We start from the raw sequence: 21,013 nt of genomic DNA on the forward strand, positions 1-21,013 counted from the left end.
AGGGAAAGGGGAGGTGGAAGATACACAGAAAAAGAGCTCCAGAAATCAGCACGGGTCCTCTTAAGCATTTTATACTTACAGCAATCTTAATTAGGTCCCCAAGAGCCACATGTGATTAGCAATGGCATACTGCACTATCATACAGACTGTGCAGCCCTAGAGCAACAACTGTAAGAAACAAAACGAGGTTCAGCGACAATAAAAGAGGTGTGTTGGGACTTCCCTGGTGGCACAGTGGTTAAGAATCCGCCTGCCAATGCAGGGGATACGGGTTCGAGCCCTGGTCTGGGAAGATCCCACATGCCGCAGAGCAACTAAGCCCGTGCACCACAACTACTGTGCCTGCGCTCTAGAGCCCGCAAACCACAACTACTGAGTCTGCGTGCCACAACTACTGAAGCCCGCGTGCCTAGAGCCTGTGCTCCGCAACAAGAGAAGCACCGCAATGAGAAGACTGTGCACTGCAACGAAGAGTAGCCCCTGCTCACCACACCTAGAGAAAGCCCACGCGCAGCAACTAAGACCCAACGCAGCCAAAAAGAAAGAAAAAAAAAATGTGTTGATAGCAATGTAAAAATAATAATTATGACGAAGATAAAAGCTAACACTACTGTGCATGTCTATGTGCCAGGTACTGTTTCAGTTGCTTCATATATGTTAATCACTGAATTAGTATATACAATACAACCTTAAGAAGTAGGTATTGTCTTCATTCTTATAGGCTATATATTTTACCCTGGCACAGCCAGAATTCTAGTCTAAACAGTCTAGCTCCAGAATCTTGTGGTCTTAACTATTATGCTATATTGCCCTCCAGTAGCAGATGGTCGTCATTTTTTGTTGTTTATTATACTACTTTTAAATATCTTTTCTTGACAAAATAAAGTTGGCAAACCCATGTTGATTTCCTCAATTAAAAAATTTATTGGTTGGTGAAATGTGAAAGCCTGGAAATCACCAGTTTGTAGGGCCAGTAGAGAACAAGAAAATGAAAATCTGAGAGAAGGTAACTGATGGAGCAAGGTCTTGGAGGATGAGTTCTAGAACATAGGGAGGAGTTAAATTTAAAGGACAGGGCAGACACTAAGTACAGGAGGAATTATAGTCACATTTAGAGATGATGGGGAAGAAAGATTCTCTAGTAACTAAAAATCAAGGTCATCTGAGCCCAAAATAAGCCTGATAGTATCAATTAGAAGACTTAAAAATAATATAGAATAGTGAAGACTTAGAGCAACTTTTGTGAGGGATGGGAAAAAATAAAGCCAGGATTGGACAGACTAGAAAAATAGAGATGGTTTCAACACTAAATATCTTGAAGAAGTCAAGAAATAAGGTTAGTGGGAGGAAAGGAGTGGACGATGTATAAACAAATAAATGAGGTTGTGGTTAGAAGGTAGGATTTCTGAATTTAAGATCTCAAAGCCAGAGGAAATGCTCATTCATTGATAACGATGAAGACGATACTGCTACTAATAACCATTCATTAAGCACACTAAAAAAATTAATTACATATAGTCATAACAACCATTACTATCAGCATATTACAGAGAAGAAACTGAGGCCCTAATGAATTTTCAATTAACACTCAAGTTTTTTATAGAACTTAACAAGATGATGCTGAAATTCATATATAATAGGAAAGGGCCTGTCATTCCCTAGAAAATTTTGAAGAAAATAGGTGAATATTAACTATTGTTAATACCTTACTGGCTATTAACACTTATTATAAAACAGCAGCAATTATGATAGTGTGGTTATGTTACAGAGGTCATACAAATTGACCAATGGAAAATAATAAACAATCCATGGATGTGTGGAAAACTGATTTGAAATCAATGACATTACAAACAATAAAAGAAAAGTTATACTATTCAATAAATGCGGCTAGAACAATTAGTTGTTCATATATAAAATAAATAAAATAAATTAGATCTCTACCTCATGCACAAAAATAGGTTGATTAAAAAAAGAATAAAACATGAAGAATAAAAGTTTAAAACTTTTAGCAAAAAGATAAATGAATATCTTTGTGATTCTGAGGTAGGAGAGGATTTCTTAAACCAGACACCCAAAGCACAAAATATAAAGGAAAAGATGAATAAATGTGACTACATTCAAACTAAATTTCAGTGTAAGAAAAGACAACACAAAGGCCAAAGAAAAGGCACAGACTGGAAGATGAGAGGCAACAATATAACCAACAATGTATTATTAACCAGAAAACATAAATCAATGAAAAAGATGAGTATAGCAATAGAAAAATGGGCAAAGATGCCCAGAGATGTCCAGGAGGCGTTTGGGATTAGTACTAGAGACATCTGGGCTGGAAACAGAGATTTGGGATACATCAACTTATTGATCATATTTGAATTCACGGACTAGATGAGTTTATAAAAGGAAAGCATGTAAAGAAAGTAGAGATCTGGGCCTAGCTAGGACATAAAGCAGGCAGAGGGTTACCAATCCTCACTCAAGTTCTTAACACTAAATAACTTCTTTAAACTTATCCATATATTATTTTGTCTTGCCTTTTCTGACCATAGCTTTGCCTTTTAAAGATGGGGTCTAAACACAAGAAATAAACACTTATAATAAAACCAGATTTTGTTGGACTACATCTGAAGGTGGTCAGATAAGCCTGCCACTTCTGTTTAGAACAATATTACCTTCAGCTCCTCTGTTTCATGTATTGCCAAGGCAGGATTGTGGAAATGAAATGCAAATTAAAACAAAACAGGATTTAAAATTTAAAGTAAAGGGAATGTAAGAAAATATTCCCAAAGTGCACAATAAGGATTTTTTTAGTTGGTGGGGTTAGGAACTATCTCCTTTTATACATTAGCATAGCTCATTTAATGCATCAGAAATAGCTAATGTATGCCTACACATCTTTAAATTTTAAGACAAAAAAGATGAAAGACAAGAAGAAAAATGTTTCATCCATACAGACTTCTGCTCATCCCATTTCTTCTACTTAGAAATAGCAAACCAGGTATCCACTGCTCAAGGGAAGCCAGTCACAAAAAAACAACTACATGCAGTATAATTCCTTTTATGTGATAGTCAAGAACATGTAAAGCAAGACAGAATAGTGGTGGTGGTGGTGGTGGTAAGATGTGGTTAGCAGGGACATAAAGAAGCTCTATGGGGTGTCTGGTATTCTGTATATGTGGATCTGGGTGTTGGTCACATCAATTTATACATTTGGCACTTGAGCATTTTACTATGTTCTGTCTTTTAACTGAGGTATGTATTTTTTATTCCTATAAAGAAAAACTTCTTAGAGACCTTAAGAATCTCACTCAACACAGCTTGTTTCGCTCTTGTCAAGACAACAAAGCCTCTAATTAAGAAACAAATATTTAGTGGCCTTCTCTCAACTTGTCTTCCCCTAATGGCCCCACTCCCTCCACCCACCCCTACCTCAGCCACCTCCCCAACAGAACAGGCTCAAGGACAAGGACGTCTGAGATGAACATTTTCAGCATCAACAAGCTCCAGGGTCCTTCTTCCACCAAACCAAAAGTAAGCTCCTAAGAGGAAATTGAAAGGAAACTCGAATGTAAACACCAACCTTTAATCATCACTTTGTGAATCATCTTCTACACTATCCTAGCTCATGAACATGAACCTGTATCTAAACATCTTTGTAGGAATTTCCATTGTAATTTTACTTTGACAATTTTGATCAGGGTAAAATGATAGAAAATAGGCTTATCTAGATTTCAATTAACCCTCTTGCTGATGGTTATTTTTTTTTAGTGAAGGACAATAACAAATATTAAATGTAAACAGTCCAGAGAATGCTTTTAAAAAAAACCTTCCCTTTCTCACTTTAGCATGAAACACCAAGGAAAAAATAAAAAATAAAACCTATATATTACAGCTGGTTGTTACACTGAGTCATACAAAATGCAATATTGGACTTTGCGCAGTTCATTGTTTTACGTTGCTGGTCAAGCGGGGTTCAGAACGGTAATGAGACAGGGTATTGAGATACAAATTACTTCGGATATTTTACTTCAGCAAAAACATGAAACAAAGTCATGTCAAGTAAGATGCTTCCAGGGACTAAAGCTATCGCCTTTCCTCTTTTTTTTTTTTAATCTATCTCCTTTCGCTCTTTAATTTTTTTTTTCTAAACAACAATTAAAGTTCTTCACGGATACCTTAGTTTGTAGCAGAAGCCCTGCAACATGAACTAAAGGAAACCCTAAGCCTTTATGTTCTTTTACCACTTTCCCAGTTTTAGGTAACCGAAAAAAGAACAGATCTGCAGAAGGAACTGAAGGTTATCTAAGGAAGGACTCTAACGGGTCTCGTCTGAATGGCAAATACCTCAAGGTCTCGGAACAGGATTATACCAAATGGCCAAGGGGCAGAGCTGTAAGCAGTTCCTAGTTTAGCGAAAGTATTTTAACTTCTTTAAAACAACAACAACAACAACAACAACAACAAAAACAGACTTGTAGAGGGAAGAGAGCGAAATTAGGCACCGCGGCGGGTAGAGAAGAAGGGTGCTCTGAAGAGAATTTGCAGTTCTGGGGTCGCGGCCGAGACGAGACGGGCCGAGGTAAAAAGAGACGCCAGGAGAAACTCACTTTTGAAAGGCACTTCCCGGTTACAAAGCACTCTCTTGTGCTTTACCACCTCCGACACAGTATCCTTTCGGCGGGCCTCCAGCGTCTACAGACGTAAAAGACCCACCGCAAAGACCCTCTTCAGCATCGAGATTCCGAGGCGGGCCTCGCTACCCGTCAGTCCCCGCGGCCGCCCGCGCCCCCTCGGCATCCCCCGGGCGCGCGCACGTCACCCGCCCGCTGCCAATCGGCGCCGGGCCAGTCGCCTCTCCTCGCGTGCCCACAACCCCGCCCCGCCCGGTCCAGGCTGCAAGCGCCCGCCGGCCGCTTCCGCTCTCGGCGCAGGCGCGGCAGCTCGGCCGGAGAGCGGCGCGGGTCGGGCGAGGAGCGGACGCCGCTGGTCAGGATGGTGCTGGAGAGCGTGGCCCGCATCGTGAAGGTGCAGCTCCCCGCGTATCTTAAGCGGCTCCCAGTCCCCGAGAGCATTACCGGGTTCGCCCAGCTCACAGGTAACCTTTGCCTTCAGCCAGTCCCCATCCTTGCAAGCTTCCCAAGGCGGAGGGTGAGGGCGGGCATCTGAAAACCCTCGGGCCGAGGGGCGGGGCGGAGCTTGGCGGATGGCTCGTGACCCGGTGAGTCTGGGCTCCGAGGGAGGTGGGCGCGCGCCGGCGCTGCTGTACGGGAGCGTGTGTGAGGCCACCTCTCGGTACTTGGCGGCCCGGGGTGCTTATCCTCGTGGCTGTCGCCAGTGTCTTTACGTGGCGAGAGGCCAGGTTTTTGCAGAGAAGGTGCTGAGTTGGAAAGGGGCCCATCTCTTTCTTCTCCATCGCTCCCTGCAGTGTGCTTATTTAAAGCAGGGTAAGTCATCGTTATCGAAGGCACTGGGTATCAGGCCGTCCCAGCTCTTGGCTGGGTTTTACCCACATCGTGTGGGTGTGACTGTGTGGGAGAGAAACACAGACATGCACATAATATGTATTGCTGTTTTATTTAGCAACAAAATTAGAAAATAAACTCCAATCCTATAGGAGAGAGTTGACCTATCATGGGGTCATTTGAGGTCACCTCCATTACTACGGGCCTGGAGGCAATTTAGTTTCCTGGAGTTGAAAGAAAGATAACTTTGCTAGTATGATGGACCAAAAATTAGAAAATGAAATTTAATCAATATATGTAACATTCTGTACTTAAGTTCCCTCCTTTACAAAAAAGAACCCAGAACTCGGGATTTCACATCTAAAGGATGAAAATTTCCAGAATGCAGTCAACACTTGGAAGATTTTGTTGGGTTCTGAGCTTTACAGTGTAAGTTGGGATATTGGTGAACCAGACACAGGGACTGATTAGGATGATGAGGGGGGGGAAAACCACATTAATAAAGCAAACATTGAATTCATATGTCCTGACTACCAGGGTATGTAAGCATGAATTAAGATAATTCTGAGATAAATAGGGCTGCTTAGCTTGGAGCAGTCTGGAGATCCATGGAAGCTGACTTAAAATACAGTATTTGGAAGGCTGACCAGCGGAAGAAAAATAAGATTTATTCTGTGTAGACCAAAAGACAGAACTAGCGCCAAATTAGTGATAGTTATTCGAACGTGGATTTTAGCTCCATGTTCAAGAAATTTTTTTCTTTAATTAGAGAACACTTTACCAAACAAATGGTGCTTTGAGAGCTATCCCCTCTCAGAGATTTAAAAAAAAAAAAGCAGTGTCTGGAGGTGGATAGACTAAAATGTGATAAACTAGATGACTGTTCTAAGTCTAGAGATTCTTTGCATAATGGTCATAGACATTTGCTCTTGACAAATGGATTGTGAGATTTTAACATTTTTAGATGTTAAGGGGTTTGATAGAAAGCATGTAATTGAATAGAAAGAGTGGTAACTGAGTAATAAACATTAAAAAGAAATATCTAAACATAGGAACAACATAAAAGAAACAAAATGAAAAAACTTTCAAATCACGTGTTTGTAAACATCAAAGTCTTCTGTTGATTTTACTAGTTTATTCTGATAGATTGCAGCAATTATGTAAAATTTTGTCTTTTTCTCCCCTTATCATTTCTTTTACTGAGGTACTTTACATATTTTAATGTATTCCTTATCTTGTTCTAACAGCTACGTATGTATATAATCTTATTATAGATTAGCATCACAGTAGGCCTAACTATTTCCCTGCAGCTGGAAATTTGGAATGTTTTTATATATATATTTTATTCATAATGTTCAGTGGTAAGTAGCTCTGTACCAATTGTTATTTTTTCCTTCTTTGGATTATACCCTTGAATATATTCACTAAATGGTAATACCAGGTCAAAAGGATATGATCATTGTTCCCAGTCGCCAACTTACCTTAAAAATTTGCATAAATTAACAGCTGAGTTTTTAATAGTCAAGAAAGAAAAAAGTCCCCTTGCTCCCACCTCAGTCCAGTTAAACCTGAATTATGTGTGTTGATTCTGATTGTAGCAGGTTTTATATTAGTTTCAATTTTCTGTAAACAGAGTATAGTTGAAGCAGATTGGAAAGTACGATATTTGATTTAGTGATTAGAAGATTTTCAAACCTTTTTTTCTTTCTTCTCAGGGATTCCTACTGTCTTTCTTCTCAGGGATTCCTAATTCCTTAAAGGCATTAAGGAAACTCAACCTAAACCTTTTCCCTCTTGAATCAATAATTTATAGTAGTTTCTTCTTTAAAGCTATTAAATAGTTAATGTGAAGACCAATTCTCAGACATAATGACAACTCTGATAAATATCTTTATAGTGCATATTTAACTTAAGTCCCATTACAATGGGACAATTTAGTTCTCATTGTAATGTCCATTTATTTAGGAAACGTTAACATATTTGTAATAACTACTTTATGACAAAATGAGATAGTCTGTTTGGCACTGGATAATGAGAATATAACAGTTGCAGAATCTGTTTTGGAGCACTATGAAAGAGAAACTGCAATGACCAATTTCCTCTCTGGGTCTCGCCTCCTGATTAGATGGTAATAGCTAATGACATTTGGCTCTCTTGAATGAACTTCTTGTAGAATCCATCTTAGACTTTTTTTTTTTTGCTGAAATTAAAACCTGGAAGATAACTTTTCAATATAATTGTTTAAAATGTCTACCGGACCAAAAATATTTTCATTTTCTATCTATGACAATTAGAGCAAAAATAAGTTTCAGTTCTCATTATTGTTGCCTGTTTTTCCTTCCCTGTTTAGACCCAGTGGTTTTTTAAAAGCAATGGACTCTCTCATGATGACTCTGCACTCTGGTTCTTAGTAAACACTTGAAGATCCTTAATTACTATACAGTATTTATAGATAGCCCTTATCTATCAGAAATGCCTTATCTATCTTTGTTTAGGTTACATTGTTAAGAGTGAGGCTTTTAAGGTAAATCAGTATAATTCTGCCCTTTGAAAGTATAATGTATTCAAATACATTGACTTTTAAAAAAGGTTTCCCCGTCATATAAACTTTTAAAATAGAATAACAAAACTTGCCATTCAAAAGTCAGAAAAGTTTATATCTAGATTTAAAAGCTAGCTATGACACTTTGAATATAGTAGTTCTACCCCACTTAAACTAGGTAGCTGCTTTGAAACGTAATAGTTTTGCTCCTAAAGACAAAGCAATGAATCCTAAGACTATAATAATATTTTTCCCAGAGTAACACAAACATGTCAGAGCTGACCCTTCAAGGGCATTAGCTCTAGAAAGGGCCAATTTTGAGCAAAGAATTTAAGAAATGGAACAGAGTTGAAAGCATGTTCATAGCAGCCTTATTTATGATAATCCCAAACTGTAAGCAAACTAAGTACCTAGCAACGGGGGGGGAATAAACGAATTATGGTATATTCATAGAGTGGAATACTGATTAGTAATAAAAAGGAACAAATTAATAATCCACTGGATGAATCTCAAAAATTTTATATTGAGTGAAAAAACCTTCGGGTGTAGGAATCAGTGGTGGGGAGATAGACTAGAAGGGGACAGGAGAATACTTTCTGGGGTGATGGAAATATTTTACATATTTTTACACATTTTCAGTGGAGGCTACAGGGTGTATTTAATTGTCACAGCTCAGAGCTAAATACCTAAGATCTGTTTATTGTATGTAAATTTACCTCAGTTGTTTCTTTTAAAGAAATAGAACAAAAGGTGAGTTTTCTTAATAAGAAAGGGTAATAAATCATTAAGTTCAAACTAAAGAGTTGCATTTATTAACATGTAAAAAAGGTTATTTCTGAAAGATTGAAGAATTTTATTTTAGAAAACTTTTATTTTTGAGAATTTGGGAAAATATTTACATAGTTACTGTAAGTTGTAAAAGTTTTTTCCCCTTTTCCTAGGTAGACCGACTGTATTTAAAAGTCAGTGTAATTAAAGATTATACTAGCCTTTGTGGAGAACAATTTTGATGTTATTAAAACATTTTCTTCCATGTAACCACTCTGCAATTTAGAATTCCTCAAGTCATCAAGTATTTATTGAGCACTTACTATGGGCCAGGCAATGCTCTAAATACTGGGACACTGTTGTATTTATAGTCGTGAGTGGAAAAAAGATTTTAAAATTGATTATTAATTTCATTTTATTGGCCCTTTGGTCCTGAATGGTCTATATTAGGTTTTAAGTGGTAATAGTAATGCCATCCATTAAAAATATTTTACTTTCATCTTTCTGTAGTTCAGAAATGAAGTCATTTCTATGTTTTACCCATAATGATACATAATAAAATATGTTATGAAATTATCAGCAGTCAAGTTGCCAGTATTATTTTTATAGTATCATTATATGAAACCTTTTTAAAAAGGAAAAAGAATACAGCAAAATAGAAATACAACAAAATGTTACCAACCCTTGACTGGTGGGATTAAAAGTTATTTTGTTTTTTACAACTTTTCTAAATTTTCAAATTTTGTAAAATAAATGCTATTTCTGATAATCCTAAAACAATTTAAAAGTGTACTATACAAAATATACATTATACCTAACAGTTAGTAGGTAATAGATTTCCCTTCACAGTATCTAATATATCTGCAGTAGCTCAATATATATCAAACAGGTTCATAGGAAATAGCCAATCTTAAAGGTTGTTTTTTTAATTTCTTGTTTGATTTTTCTGTATTTAATATTTATGCACCAAAAATCAGCCTTAATAAATGTACTTAAAATGATTTAGTTGAGCTTTACAGACTGTATTATTTTCCTTTATTATCTTTTCTGTAGTTAAATTGAAGTTTGTCATCTTTAAAAAGTAGATTTTATTAAACAAGGCTGTTGTATAAATTGTTACTTTGTTGTAGGAAATAATAGTACCTTTCATCACTGTATTACTATAGAGTAGTGTTTTACCAAGGAATTAAGTGTCGAAGGACAATGTTTTCTGAAGTAGATTTTAAAACGGTATTAATACCATTTATTCCCTGAGATTTGTGGGTTAAGCTAGGAAATGCTAAACTTAAGAATCTAAGTTAATGTTTTCATCTTTACATTCTCATTCATTTACTTTTTTACTTTGAGTCACTTAACCTCTCGTGACTTTTTAATTTTGTAGTATACATAATAATACTTAATGTTATTCTACATTGAAAAAACATGTATTGAATAAGTACTGTTTCAAGATACTATACTGGATGTTGGGGCCAATAACAACCTAAGATATTTATTGCCTGATCTAGAAAATAAGTATAAATAAATAATTACAGTACAATATGGTGAGTGAGAAGGGGACTGACATTTATGCTCTACATTCATTAAGTCACTCATTTAACATTTATGAGGTATCTGCTTTGCGCCAGGAAGAGTAGTACACAGTTCCTTTTCCTACAGGCTCGTGGAAGAATCAACTTTATAAACAGATAACAATAGTATGATAAAAGAAACTTCGGAAAAGGGGCTTGGAAGCAAAGGAGGGAGTGATTAATTTTGCTTTGGGAAATGAAAGATTTCTGGAGGAGGCATATTTGACCCCTGTTTTAAATGGGCTACATGAGTCAGGCCACAGGTAGAAAGGCATGGCAGACAGAAGGAATTCCTTATGCAAAGGACACAGGAAGCCTGTCACTAGGTAATAAGTAGCTTTGGCTGGCTTCAAGTACTTGAGGGATGGGATATTTGTGGGAATTGAAACTGTCAAAGTAGCCTTGCCATGTTATAGAGATGGTACTTTTTAGAAACAGTGGTCTGTAGCGGCACTATCCAGAAGCCTTTCTGTAATGATAGAAATGTTCTCTGTGCTGTCAAATATGGTAACCACTAGCCACATGTAGCCCTTGAGCTGCTGAAATGTGACTGGTATGTCTTAGAAACTGACTTCTGAATTTTACTTAATTTATTTAAATAGCCACATGTGTATTAATTGTGTTTTTTATTTTCTATATTTTATGATACTTGGACATCTTGGGGGCCTTGCTGGCCAGGGAGAACTTGCCCCCTCCAAGGACTGGCTAATGCCAGGAGATAGTAAACTACTTGCCTGTGAGCATACTTTTCATATGCAAACCAACCAATCCAAAGCCTACACTCCAACCACTTCCTTTGTCTAACTCTCACTTACCAAGACAGTATTTCCCCTGCCCTAAATCACCCAGGGCCAGATATGAGACAACTAGGGACCACCCCTATAGCCCAGAGCCCACTGAAATTATTCAAGCCAGCCAATCCTAAATGTTTACTCTGCCCTACCTTGCCTTTTCTGTAGAAACCACAATAAAAGCTTGTGCTCTTTTACCTTCTGCCTGTGACCAAGCCTCGTACTTCCGCATGTGGTCCTGGGTGGCACGGTGTGCCCCCTCCTCTTGGGAATTGTAAGTAAACTTTTCTTTCAAGGCAGTTGTCTCCATGTCTGTCATCTTACCATACCTGAGTAAAACAGAATCCTGGGTACAAATCAAAACAGCGTGGCTAGTGGTTACTGTACTGGACAGCGGAGATCTGTAGGTAGACCCCTCCCCCACAAGAAACAGTTCTTTGTCATTTCCAGAATTTTAATTCATTCAAAAGATTTATGTGGGGCTTCCCTGGTGGCGCAGTGGTTGAGAGTCCACCTGCCGATGCAGGGGACGCTGGTTCGTGCCCCAGTCCGGGAGGATCCCACATGCCGCAGAGCAGCTGCGCCTGCGCGTCCGGAGCCTGTACTCCGCGACGAGAGAGGCCACAGCGGTGGGAGGCCCGCGTACCGCAAAAATAAAAAGATTTATGTGGAGTCTTCCCACTTTTGTTATGAGAATAGAACAGCCAGCTTGACTGGCAGGATCTTATCGTTACAGAATTTCATTCTGGTGACTAAAAGATTATATCCCCAAAGATTTCTACTATATAACATTGTCAGGTTTAGTTAGCAAAATATTTTTTCAGGGAAGTTGCTCCAATCTCCATAATCTTAATAAAAACTACCATTTATTGTGTATCCTCTCTGTGCCAGGCACTCTTACAGGTGCTATTCATACCTAAGTAGGTTGATTCGTCCACAACTCATAACAAACCTTTGGCGTGGTGTTGTATCAAAAATAATTTCATTTTGGAAGAGTTAATATTAAGCCAGTCTTTGAGTAGTTTTACTGAGAGAAGAACCGATAAAAGTTTAGATCTGGGGGCTTCCCTGGTGTCGCAGTGGTTGAAAGTCCGCCTGCCGTTGCAGGGGACATGGGTTCGTGCCCCGGTCCGGGAAGATCCCACATGCCGTGGAGCAGCTGGGCCCATGAGCCATGACCACTGAGCCTGCGCATCCGGAGCCTGTGCTCCGCAACGGGAGAGGCTACAACAGTGAGAGGCCCGCGTACCGCAAAAAAAAAAAAAAAGTTTAGATCTGTTGAATTTCATTCATAGTGATTGAGAACAGGCTTTGCACTTACTGTCCTGGACTAAACCTGCTTAAGCTACAGTTTACGCACATGAAAAATGAGAATAATAATGGTGCCTACCAAATACAGTTGTTTAAACTAACACAGTGTTAAATGAGGTAATACAGTTGCATTCTTAGCATAGTCTGTTCATTTATCATTAATATTTATTAGTATGCCTTAGCACATGACCTTCAATTTTTCTTTTTCTCCACTAAGCTATTTCTACATAGTGTTTATTAGCAAGATATCAGGTTAGCATTCAGTGAAAGATGACAAGTGATAACTCTTTAAAGGCAAAGGATTCCCTGCAGAGCCCAGCAGAGGCAGGGTACTAGCCAACATTTGATAAATGCATGCGGAGACAGTTATCTTGGCTTCCTGGTGTGTTTGTCTCCACAGGCATAGGAGAAACTTATATCATTTATAAGTGATATAAATTTCATTTATATCACTTATATTCCCTATCCCCCTAAGACAGTGCTGAGTACTACAGAAGGCTTTCATGAACACTTAAAGAATAAGATGTATCTAATGAGAATATTCAGGATGTGAAAATTTCGACTAGCTCTTTAAAATAGCTTTTACACAACATTTAGGTATTTCTTTAGGAATCACTATGCCTTACCAAAAAATGTAAATTAAAGCATTGAAGACATGTTCTTTCTTAAATTATAAATCAGTGGTAAGCTATTACAGGATATTCTGTTGTATGATTTTAGACATGGTGGAAATGTTTTCTAAACCTATAAAATATATCACATCGAATTTTGTTTATAATTATGGTGATCATAATTCCTGAAGTAAAACTAAACACAAATATACTTAGTGAGGATAATGAGATAGGATATTTGGTAGAGGACCCATTTCTGAAAATTTTGTTTTCCAATTTCAAAAGTCTCAAGTCAACCCACAAATAAAATAAGGTGGTCCTAGGTATAGGTGCCTTATTCACAGTTTTACAGATAAGTTCGATAGTTAAGAAATTAAAGTGAGAAGTGAAGAATAGATAAAGAATAAGTTCAAAGATGAGACATGCTATTTGAGTTCTTTTTTTTTAATTTTTATCTTTTGTTTTTACAGTAGGTCCTTGTTGGTCATCTATTTTAAACATGGCAGTGTACATGTCAATCCCAATCTCCCAGTCCATCTCTATTTGAGTTCTATTACAGGAGCACGCAGACTTTAACAAATCTGTCCGTGTTTAGTTTCAGAATGGCTTCGGTTATTGCCTTTCCTTGGTGTACTTGCACTACTTGGCTACCTTGCGGTTCGTCCATTTCTCCCGAAGAAAAAGCAACAGAAGGATAGCTTGATTAATCTTAAAATACAAAAGGAAAATCCCAAAGTGGTGAATGAGATAAACATTGAAGATTTGTGTCTTACTAAAGCAGCTTATTGTAGGTGTTGGCGTTCTAAGACGGTAAGATGTCCATTTACATGTCCACTAAAATTTTGTGCAGTTAAAATGGTTTTACTTCTTAAATCCCCAGTTTTGTGGTCCTGTGAGATTAGAGATTTCTTCATAGTATTCAGCACTGAAAGTCTACACTAAATTAAAGGTCGCCTCTTATGATTGCTATATTTCCTACATTAGAAAAGTTAGACCAGCACAGAAACTTGGTTGGGCAAATTACTTAATCTTTATGACTCTGATCATCAGGTGTTTTAAAATCTGATAATATATCAATATCACAGAAATTTTTGAGGATTTAGTGAGATGATGTATGTACAGTGCCTTGTATGTAGTATGAGTTAGTAAATGGTAAGTATAATTACGGATGATATTTAATGTGGAAATTAAAAGTGAGTTTGATGGATGCAACTAGAGATTTATCTTACTAAGTGAAATAAGTCAGAAATAGAAATACAGATATTGATACTGTATGATATTACTTATATGTAGAATCTAAAGTATGACACAAATGAACCTATCAATGAAGCAGAAACAGAATCACAGACATAGAGAACAGACTGGTGCTTGCCAGTGAGGAAGGGGTTGGGGGAGGGGTGGAGTGGGAGGTTGGGGTCAGCAGATGCAAACTAGTATATATAGGATGGCTAAACAACAAGGTCCTACTGTACAGCACAGAGAACTATTCAACATCCTATGGTAAACCATAATGGAAAAGAATATTTTTTAAGAAAAGAATGTATGTATGTGTATAACTGAGTCACTTTGCTGTACAGTAGTAATTAACACAACAGTGTAAATCAACTATACTTCAATTAAAAATAATAAACCAAAAAAAGGAGGAGTTCGGAGTGATAAATTATAAGTAGTTGAGATCTAGTTTGATCATAGGCTATTTGAGGCTTTAAATACAATAATGCTCATCATCGCATCCTTTGTAATAACAAAATCTTAGAAATAGTCTAGATATCTGATAATAGAGAAATGGTTAAAGTATGGTATAATACAAGTGATGGGATATTAAGAAGCTATGAAAAACCATGTTTTTTAAAGAATATTTAATAACAGGAGCATGATGTAATATAAGCTAGAAAAGCGTATTACAGTATGATGTCAATTTTGCTTAAAAAAATGAGTACACAGTAAATACAGAGGAAAAAATATACCAAAATGTTAATTATTGTTACCTATGAGTAAGTTTTTAAAAATATTTTTAAAGTATTTTTTAAGTGTTACAGTGTGCATGAGTTTTATAGTAAGAAAACGTTATGAAATAATTTATTTTGAATTTAAATTACATCCTTTTAAAATTTAAAATAAGTAATGAGGTGAGCTCAGATTTAGAGCTTTATAGAAAATAAGAGCTTATTTTGATGTCCTTTTATAACTATTGTATTGACTTGTTTGGAATCATCCAAAGCTTTTTATTTAAAATCTACCAAATAATTAAATACTTAAATTTGTTAGATTTGCTGTAGTATTGGAATGTAGTTAGGTTAGATAGAGAATATATCTGTTACTCAGGAAAGCTATCTGATGTGTTTCTCCCCCCAAAGTAATGGCCTTTTCTTTATAAGAGCATGTCACAAATATTTCTATTTATTGAATCATTTAAAGAATAACACTTGTAATTTTTTTCCTTTTTAGTTTCCTGCCTGTGATGGTTCACATAATAAACACAATGAATTGACAGGAGATAATGTGGGTCCACTAATACTGAAGAAAAAGGAAATATAATAGTAATGAATTACAATGGAATTCAATTGTGTGCTTTAAAAACTTATAACAGTATTTTTCCATTCTTTGTTTATAGAAGATCTTTCAAATGGTGGTCTTAATTATTGCTACTGGTTGAATAATTATTTCTGCCAATTTATTTTCTTGTTACACTACTGTTTATATTTGATACTTTGTATATGCAAACAGTCATTTATATAAAAATAGTGCAACCCTTTCATTCTGACTTCAAAGAATTAATGTATCTTCCTACAATAAAACCAACATTTTAAACTTTTAATTGAGAAAGCTTTTGACAGTGAGTCCAAAGCTGTTTGTTTGAATGTCAATATTTTCAAAAGAAACTGTACTTTAAAAATTTCTCTCTACATTATTAAATATATTATTTTTTAGTGCTCTTCTGTTTTGATCATTTGAAGTGATTTTTCCCCTTTTGGCCTTCCATATTCCATGCTTTTTAGATCAATAAGAAAACTATTGCTGTCAAGAATTGCTTGAGTTTTCAAAGAGAAACTGTTTACTTTATAAATATTGTTCTCTATAAATATGAATATCCCAATTTCAGAAAAGACAGGAACTGGGTATAAAAAGTTTCAACAAGGAATGATTATTTACATTATAAAAGACTTGTTTGTGTCTGTTTACATGTGTGTATGTCTGACTCAGTGACAGGGTGGGGTGGCAAGAACACTTACAGCTAAACCTCGTGAGCTGCTGCAATTTGAAGGTCAATTAAAAATAAAGTAAATCTGAATTTATCTTAAGATGATAACAGTTCAGTGTTCAAAACTGAGTCTATATGAACGTTTTTCTCTTTATTCCAGTGTATACCAATCAAACATAAAATACAAAAGGCTTGCAAAATAAACTTACTGGAGAATCTTTAAAACTTGTAATTTTTTAGCCCAAGAGTCTATTTAATTTCATATTGCAATTCTTATATTAATAGCTCTCCTTAAGTCTGTCTATTAAAGCTACAGTCCAGTCAGTTCACTGTGCTTTCTTTATATATGAAGAAGGTTTGGGAGGCAGACATATTTAATTCTTCCAATGATCATCAAAGCTAATAGTTGCTGAGCACTTATATGGAACAGACACTGCTCTAAGCATGGTACGTGGATGTTTGGTTTATTATATGTATCAAAGCTTCTATTATGTGATCCTGATTTTCTTAAGAACAACAGCAGGAAGTTTAAAGGTAGGGTTAGAAATGTAGGTGTGGTTTTGAGAAATTTCACAAAGTGTATGTACAAATTGTTGCTCTTTCCTCACCTGCGAGTAGGGAGAAATATAACATTGCTCTCACTTTGGCTCTGGGTATTTTTTCCCTAAGACCTTTTCTTCAACACCCTTAAGGGGCTTCAGTTAATTTTCCACAGTTGATCACAAAACTTGGAAAAAATCCTCCTCACCAGAAGTTTGGATATCCTGGTCTGTGGTCATGAAATGCTTTTCTTAAAAAGCATTTCACTGCAAATCAGAGCAACATGGCTTTGTACATGTTCTAGTGGTTCCCATTCTTAGATTTTACAGAAGGTAAAATTTTCCCCAAATGTGGAGACTAAAGTGACATTATCAATGTTCAAATTATTAAGTAAGAACATTTAAAAAGTTGAAAACTATCTGATAAAAGGTAATTTTAACATCCCCAAAGGTAAGAAGGTTATACTCTCGAATGAAGTTTTTTTATCCCCACATTTGCAATTGTTAAAATTTGTTAAAGAGTTGTACCCACATATTTTCCCACATGTGCAACTTCAGAAGCATGGGGCGGGTAGCAAGCTGTTATTTTAACTACCCCTTTACGTAACCATTATTACTAGTTGCCCTCACTTCCTCTTGTAAATTCACAGAATTCCATCACATGTGCCTTAAAAAAATTGACATCTAATTGAAATCTAACTGCATCTGAATTGATACAACAGAAGATAACGTAGCTCTAGAAATACATATCTTGGGTCTCTAGAACCTTTAAGAAACAGCTGTATTGTTAAAGTGTCACGTTATGATCATTTTGAGGACTGCTACACCTGACCCAGGGAACTTACTCAGTTCCTGAGTAGTTTACTTTACTCAGACGTGAGCACCACCATTACATAAGTAGGTTTTCAAAACTGTTGAGCAGGCTTGAGGTATGAGTGATTCATTCAAATCGGTAATTAAGCAAGTCGTATTATGGTAAGCATGTGACAATTCAGCTTTGAGTTCAGTGCCTCATATGATGATTCACTAAATTACATTTGTATTTTGTAATCTAATTTGTTAATAAGTTTATGGGAAGCTAATTAAGCCAGCTGCTGATCTGTATAGTTCTGTCTTCCTTACTGTGATCCCACAGTCTTCCATTAGAAACGTGCTATTAGACTCTTCCTCTGCAAAGAGAGTTTTAAAATTTTTAACAAGGTTCTTAAATTATGATGGATGTTTTATTTACTACTTACCAGAAACATCTAATTGCAATTTACATGTTTAGAATTCAGTTGTGGAGCATCACCAATCTGGAGAAGACCAGGAGACCTGTTACTAACACTCACGTACTTTACTGAGAAGTGAGGGCGCTCAGGTCCCCATCTTAAGCGTGTACGTGTTCTTATTTCACACCTGATTCTAATAAGTTTCGTTATCTGACTTCTGCTCCTGAACAAATCATAAGTATTGACAGGGTCCTGCTGGAAGCAGGTAAACAAAATGTGACAGCTGACAGCAGGGGAGGGAACCAAAAAATAAATGTAATGTGAACATTAAAAGGATAGCAGCTTGAGACAACTTTATATATAGGGTCCTGCACACCACAGGCCCTGAGAGCATCACTGTTGGCAAATTATACAAGTGACGTTTAATGATGAATTTGAATCGAGTAGGTTATGGTATGTAAGAAGGCAGAATTATATGTTGCATTTGGTGATAACCAATTTCCTCTTCAAATAGTTAAAAGCTGAGTGCTTAAAGTGGTTTATCCAGGTGGAAAGTTTATGCAGAAAATACCTTGAATCGTTGCTTGATTATTTGGAGGCTTTATCATAGGAAGTTTTTCATTCAGTTGAAACATTTTTCAAGTTTAATGACTAACTCACTACCTAGTTTAGTTAAAGTATGAGGAAAACTAAAGGAACAGTGATTTAAACCACGTAAATCAGATGACCTCCTCCACCTTAGGGAGGATTACAAATCATGTGTAAAAATCATTCAGCCCCAGTTCCGTGACTGCCCCACTGCCTTGCTGGCCATGCAGGCCCTTTGCACCAGAGGTGGGATTGTAAAAGACTCTCAGAGCTGTTGTTTTGTTTTAGCTACGCTGCATCACCTGATATCCTTTAGTTTGTCATAGTAATCTTTTACTGGAAGCTCACTTTGTCATGTTCAGAGAGTCATCTGTTATCTTTTGCAGGAATCCAGTTTAGTAAAGTCATGTAGCAAGCATAATTTTTATATAAAATGTAGACTTCATATTAATTATTAGCAATTGCATTGTGCAATTTTCTATTAGTTATGGTGGGGGATTTTTGTTTGTTTTTTTGGCCACATAACATGCAGGATCTTGGTTCAACCAGGGATTGAGCCCATGCCCCCTGCAGTGGAAGAGTGGAGTCCTAACCACTTGCCTGCCAGGGAACTCCATTTATGGTCTTGAAGGACACAGAATCTGTTCAGAAAGGCAAATCTGTGTCATTCGGTCAGAGATGACATCACTTTCTAAGTTTCCTTTGGTTTTAATGCTTGATTCTTCGCTTACAAAAAGTATATCTGGGGCTTCCCTGGTGGCGCAGGGGTTAAGAGTCCGCCTGCCGATGCAGGGGACATGGGTTCGTGCCCCGGTCTGGGAAGATCCCACATGCGGCGGAGCGGCTGGGCCCGTGAACCATGGCCGCTAAGCCTGCGTGTCCGGAGCCTGTGCTCCGCAACGGGAGAGGCCACAACAGTGAGAGGCCCGCGTACCGCAAAAAAAACAATAGTATATCTGTGACTCCATTCTCTTAGAACACTGTTCTAAAATAGATCAGCCACAATATTTACAAATTACTGATGTCTATTATAAGGCTGTAATTTTCCAAAGTAATATAGAAAAGGGAAAAAGTAAATGGCATAATTACAGACATGAACCCTGTAATAGAAAATAAAAATGTCAGCAAACAATTCACTAAATTTTCAAATTTCCTGTAATTTTCCATTAGTATCCATCATAAATTCCTCTACATTATCATACTAAAGATATGAATCAATAACACCCATTCAATAAATTTAAGATAGAAGTACAGAGTCTTCAACTGTGTTGAATGCTGCCAAGAAGCAGCATTCATGAAAATGAAAGAAATAAGATGAACTAGAAAGATGTTCACTTTAAAATTCTGCATGCAACCGTGTAGCAGCACGGATTGCTGCTACAAAAAAAAAGAATCCGCCTGCCAGTGCAGGGGACACGGGTTTGATCCCAGGTCCGGGGAAGATCACCCATGCCACAGAGTAACTAAGCCCGTGTGCCACAACTACTGAGCCTGCGCTCTAGAGACCGAGAGCCACAGCTACTGAAGTCCACGCACCTAGAGAGCCACAACTACTGAAGCCCATGTGCCTAGAGCCTGTGCTCCACAACAAGAGAAGCCACTGCAATGAGAAGCCCCAGCACCACAACGAAGAGTAACCCCCGCTCGCCGCAACTAGAGAAAGCCCGCGCGCAGCAACGAAGACCCAACGCAGCCAAAAAAACAAAAAACAACACAAAACCCCAAAAAACCTGATAAAGAAACACAAGACAAAAAAAAGAAAAAAAGAAAAAACCATAGACCAATCTCATCTATACATACAAATGAAAAAAATTTTTTAAAGGTTAATAACTATGGCAAAAAGGATTGTATTCCAGGAATTCAAGAGTGTTTTGATTTCAGTAAATCTATTAACACAATTACCCAAATTAAAGAAGAGAAAACATGATCATATCAATAGATGCTAAAAGGCTTATTACTAAGATTCGGCAGCTATTCCTAATGAAGATTCTTGAGTAAAACAAATCGAAGGAAACTACTTAAACACAATGAAGGTTATTTATGAAAAGCCTATAGGTATTTAAAAATCATAAGCTGTTTCAATTAAACTCAGGAACTAACAGGAATTTGATATGACTATATGCCTAGGAAACCACGGAGATTAGGAAAAACAGAATTAAAAAGGGATTTTTAGTAAGGTATTTGGAAACGATGAATATACAAAATTTAATGGGAATAAACACTGAAATGCTAATGGAAGAAATATTTCATTCACAATAGCAAAAAAAAAGTGGAATAAATTTACACAGAAAGGTATAAGATCTATGAGAAAAAAAACCCTACAAAAATGTTGCTAAAAACAATTGAACAAAATTTAAACATATGAAAAAATACTACTGTAAATATAAATCTCTTAAAATTAATAAATTCAATAAAACTCACAG

At 36.8% G+C, this 21,013-nt stretch overlaps 1 protein-coding gene across 1 annotated transcript; it reads left to right on the forward strand.

The window, feature by feature from the left end:
- The first annotated feature begins 4,962 nt into the window (after window positions 1–4,962).
- On the forward strand, window positions 4,963–16,221 carry CISD2 (CDGSH iron sulfur domain 2). Its single transcript, XM_007463820.1, has 3 exons — window positions 4,963–5,092; window positions 13,646–13,860; window positions 15,499–16,221. Exons 1-3 carry the CDS (start codon window positions 4,990–4,992, stop codon window positions 15,586–15,588), a joined length of 408 nt encoding a protein of 135 aa, XP_007463882.1. The 5' UTR covers window positions 4,963–4,989; the 3' UTR covers window positions 15,589–16,221.
- The last annotated feature ends 4,792 nt before the right edge of the window (window positions 16,222–21,013 follow it).

Source organism: Lipotes vexillifer, unplaced genomic scaffold (assembly GCF_000442215.2).
Source record: "Lipotes vexillifer unplaced genomic scaffold, Lipotes_vexillifer_v1.1 scaffold49, whole genome shotgun sequence".
Taxonomy (NCBI): domain Eukaryota; kingdom Metazoa; phylum Chordata; class Mammalia; order Artiodactyla; family Lipotidae; genus Lipotes; species Lipotes vexillifer.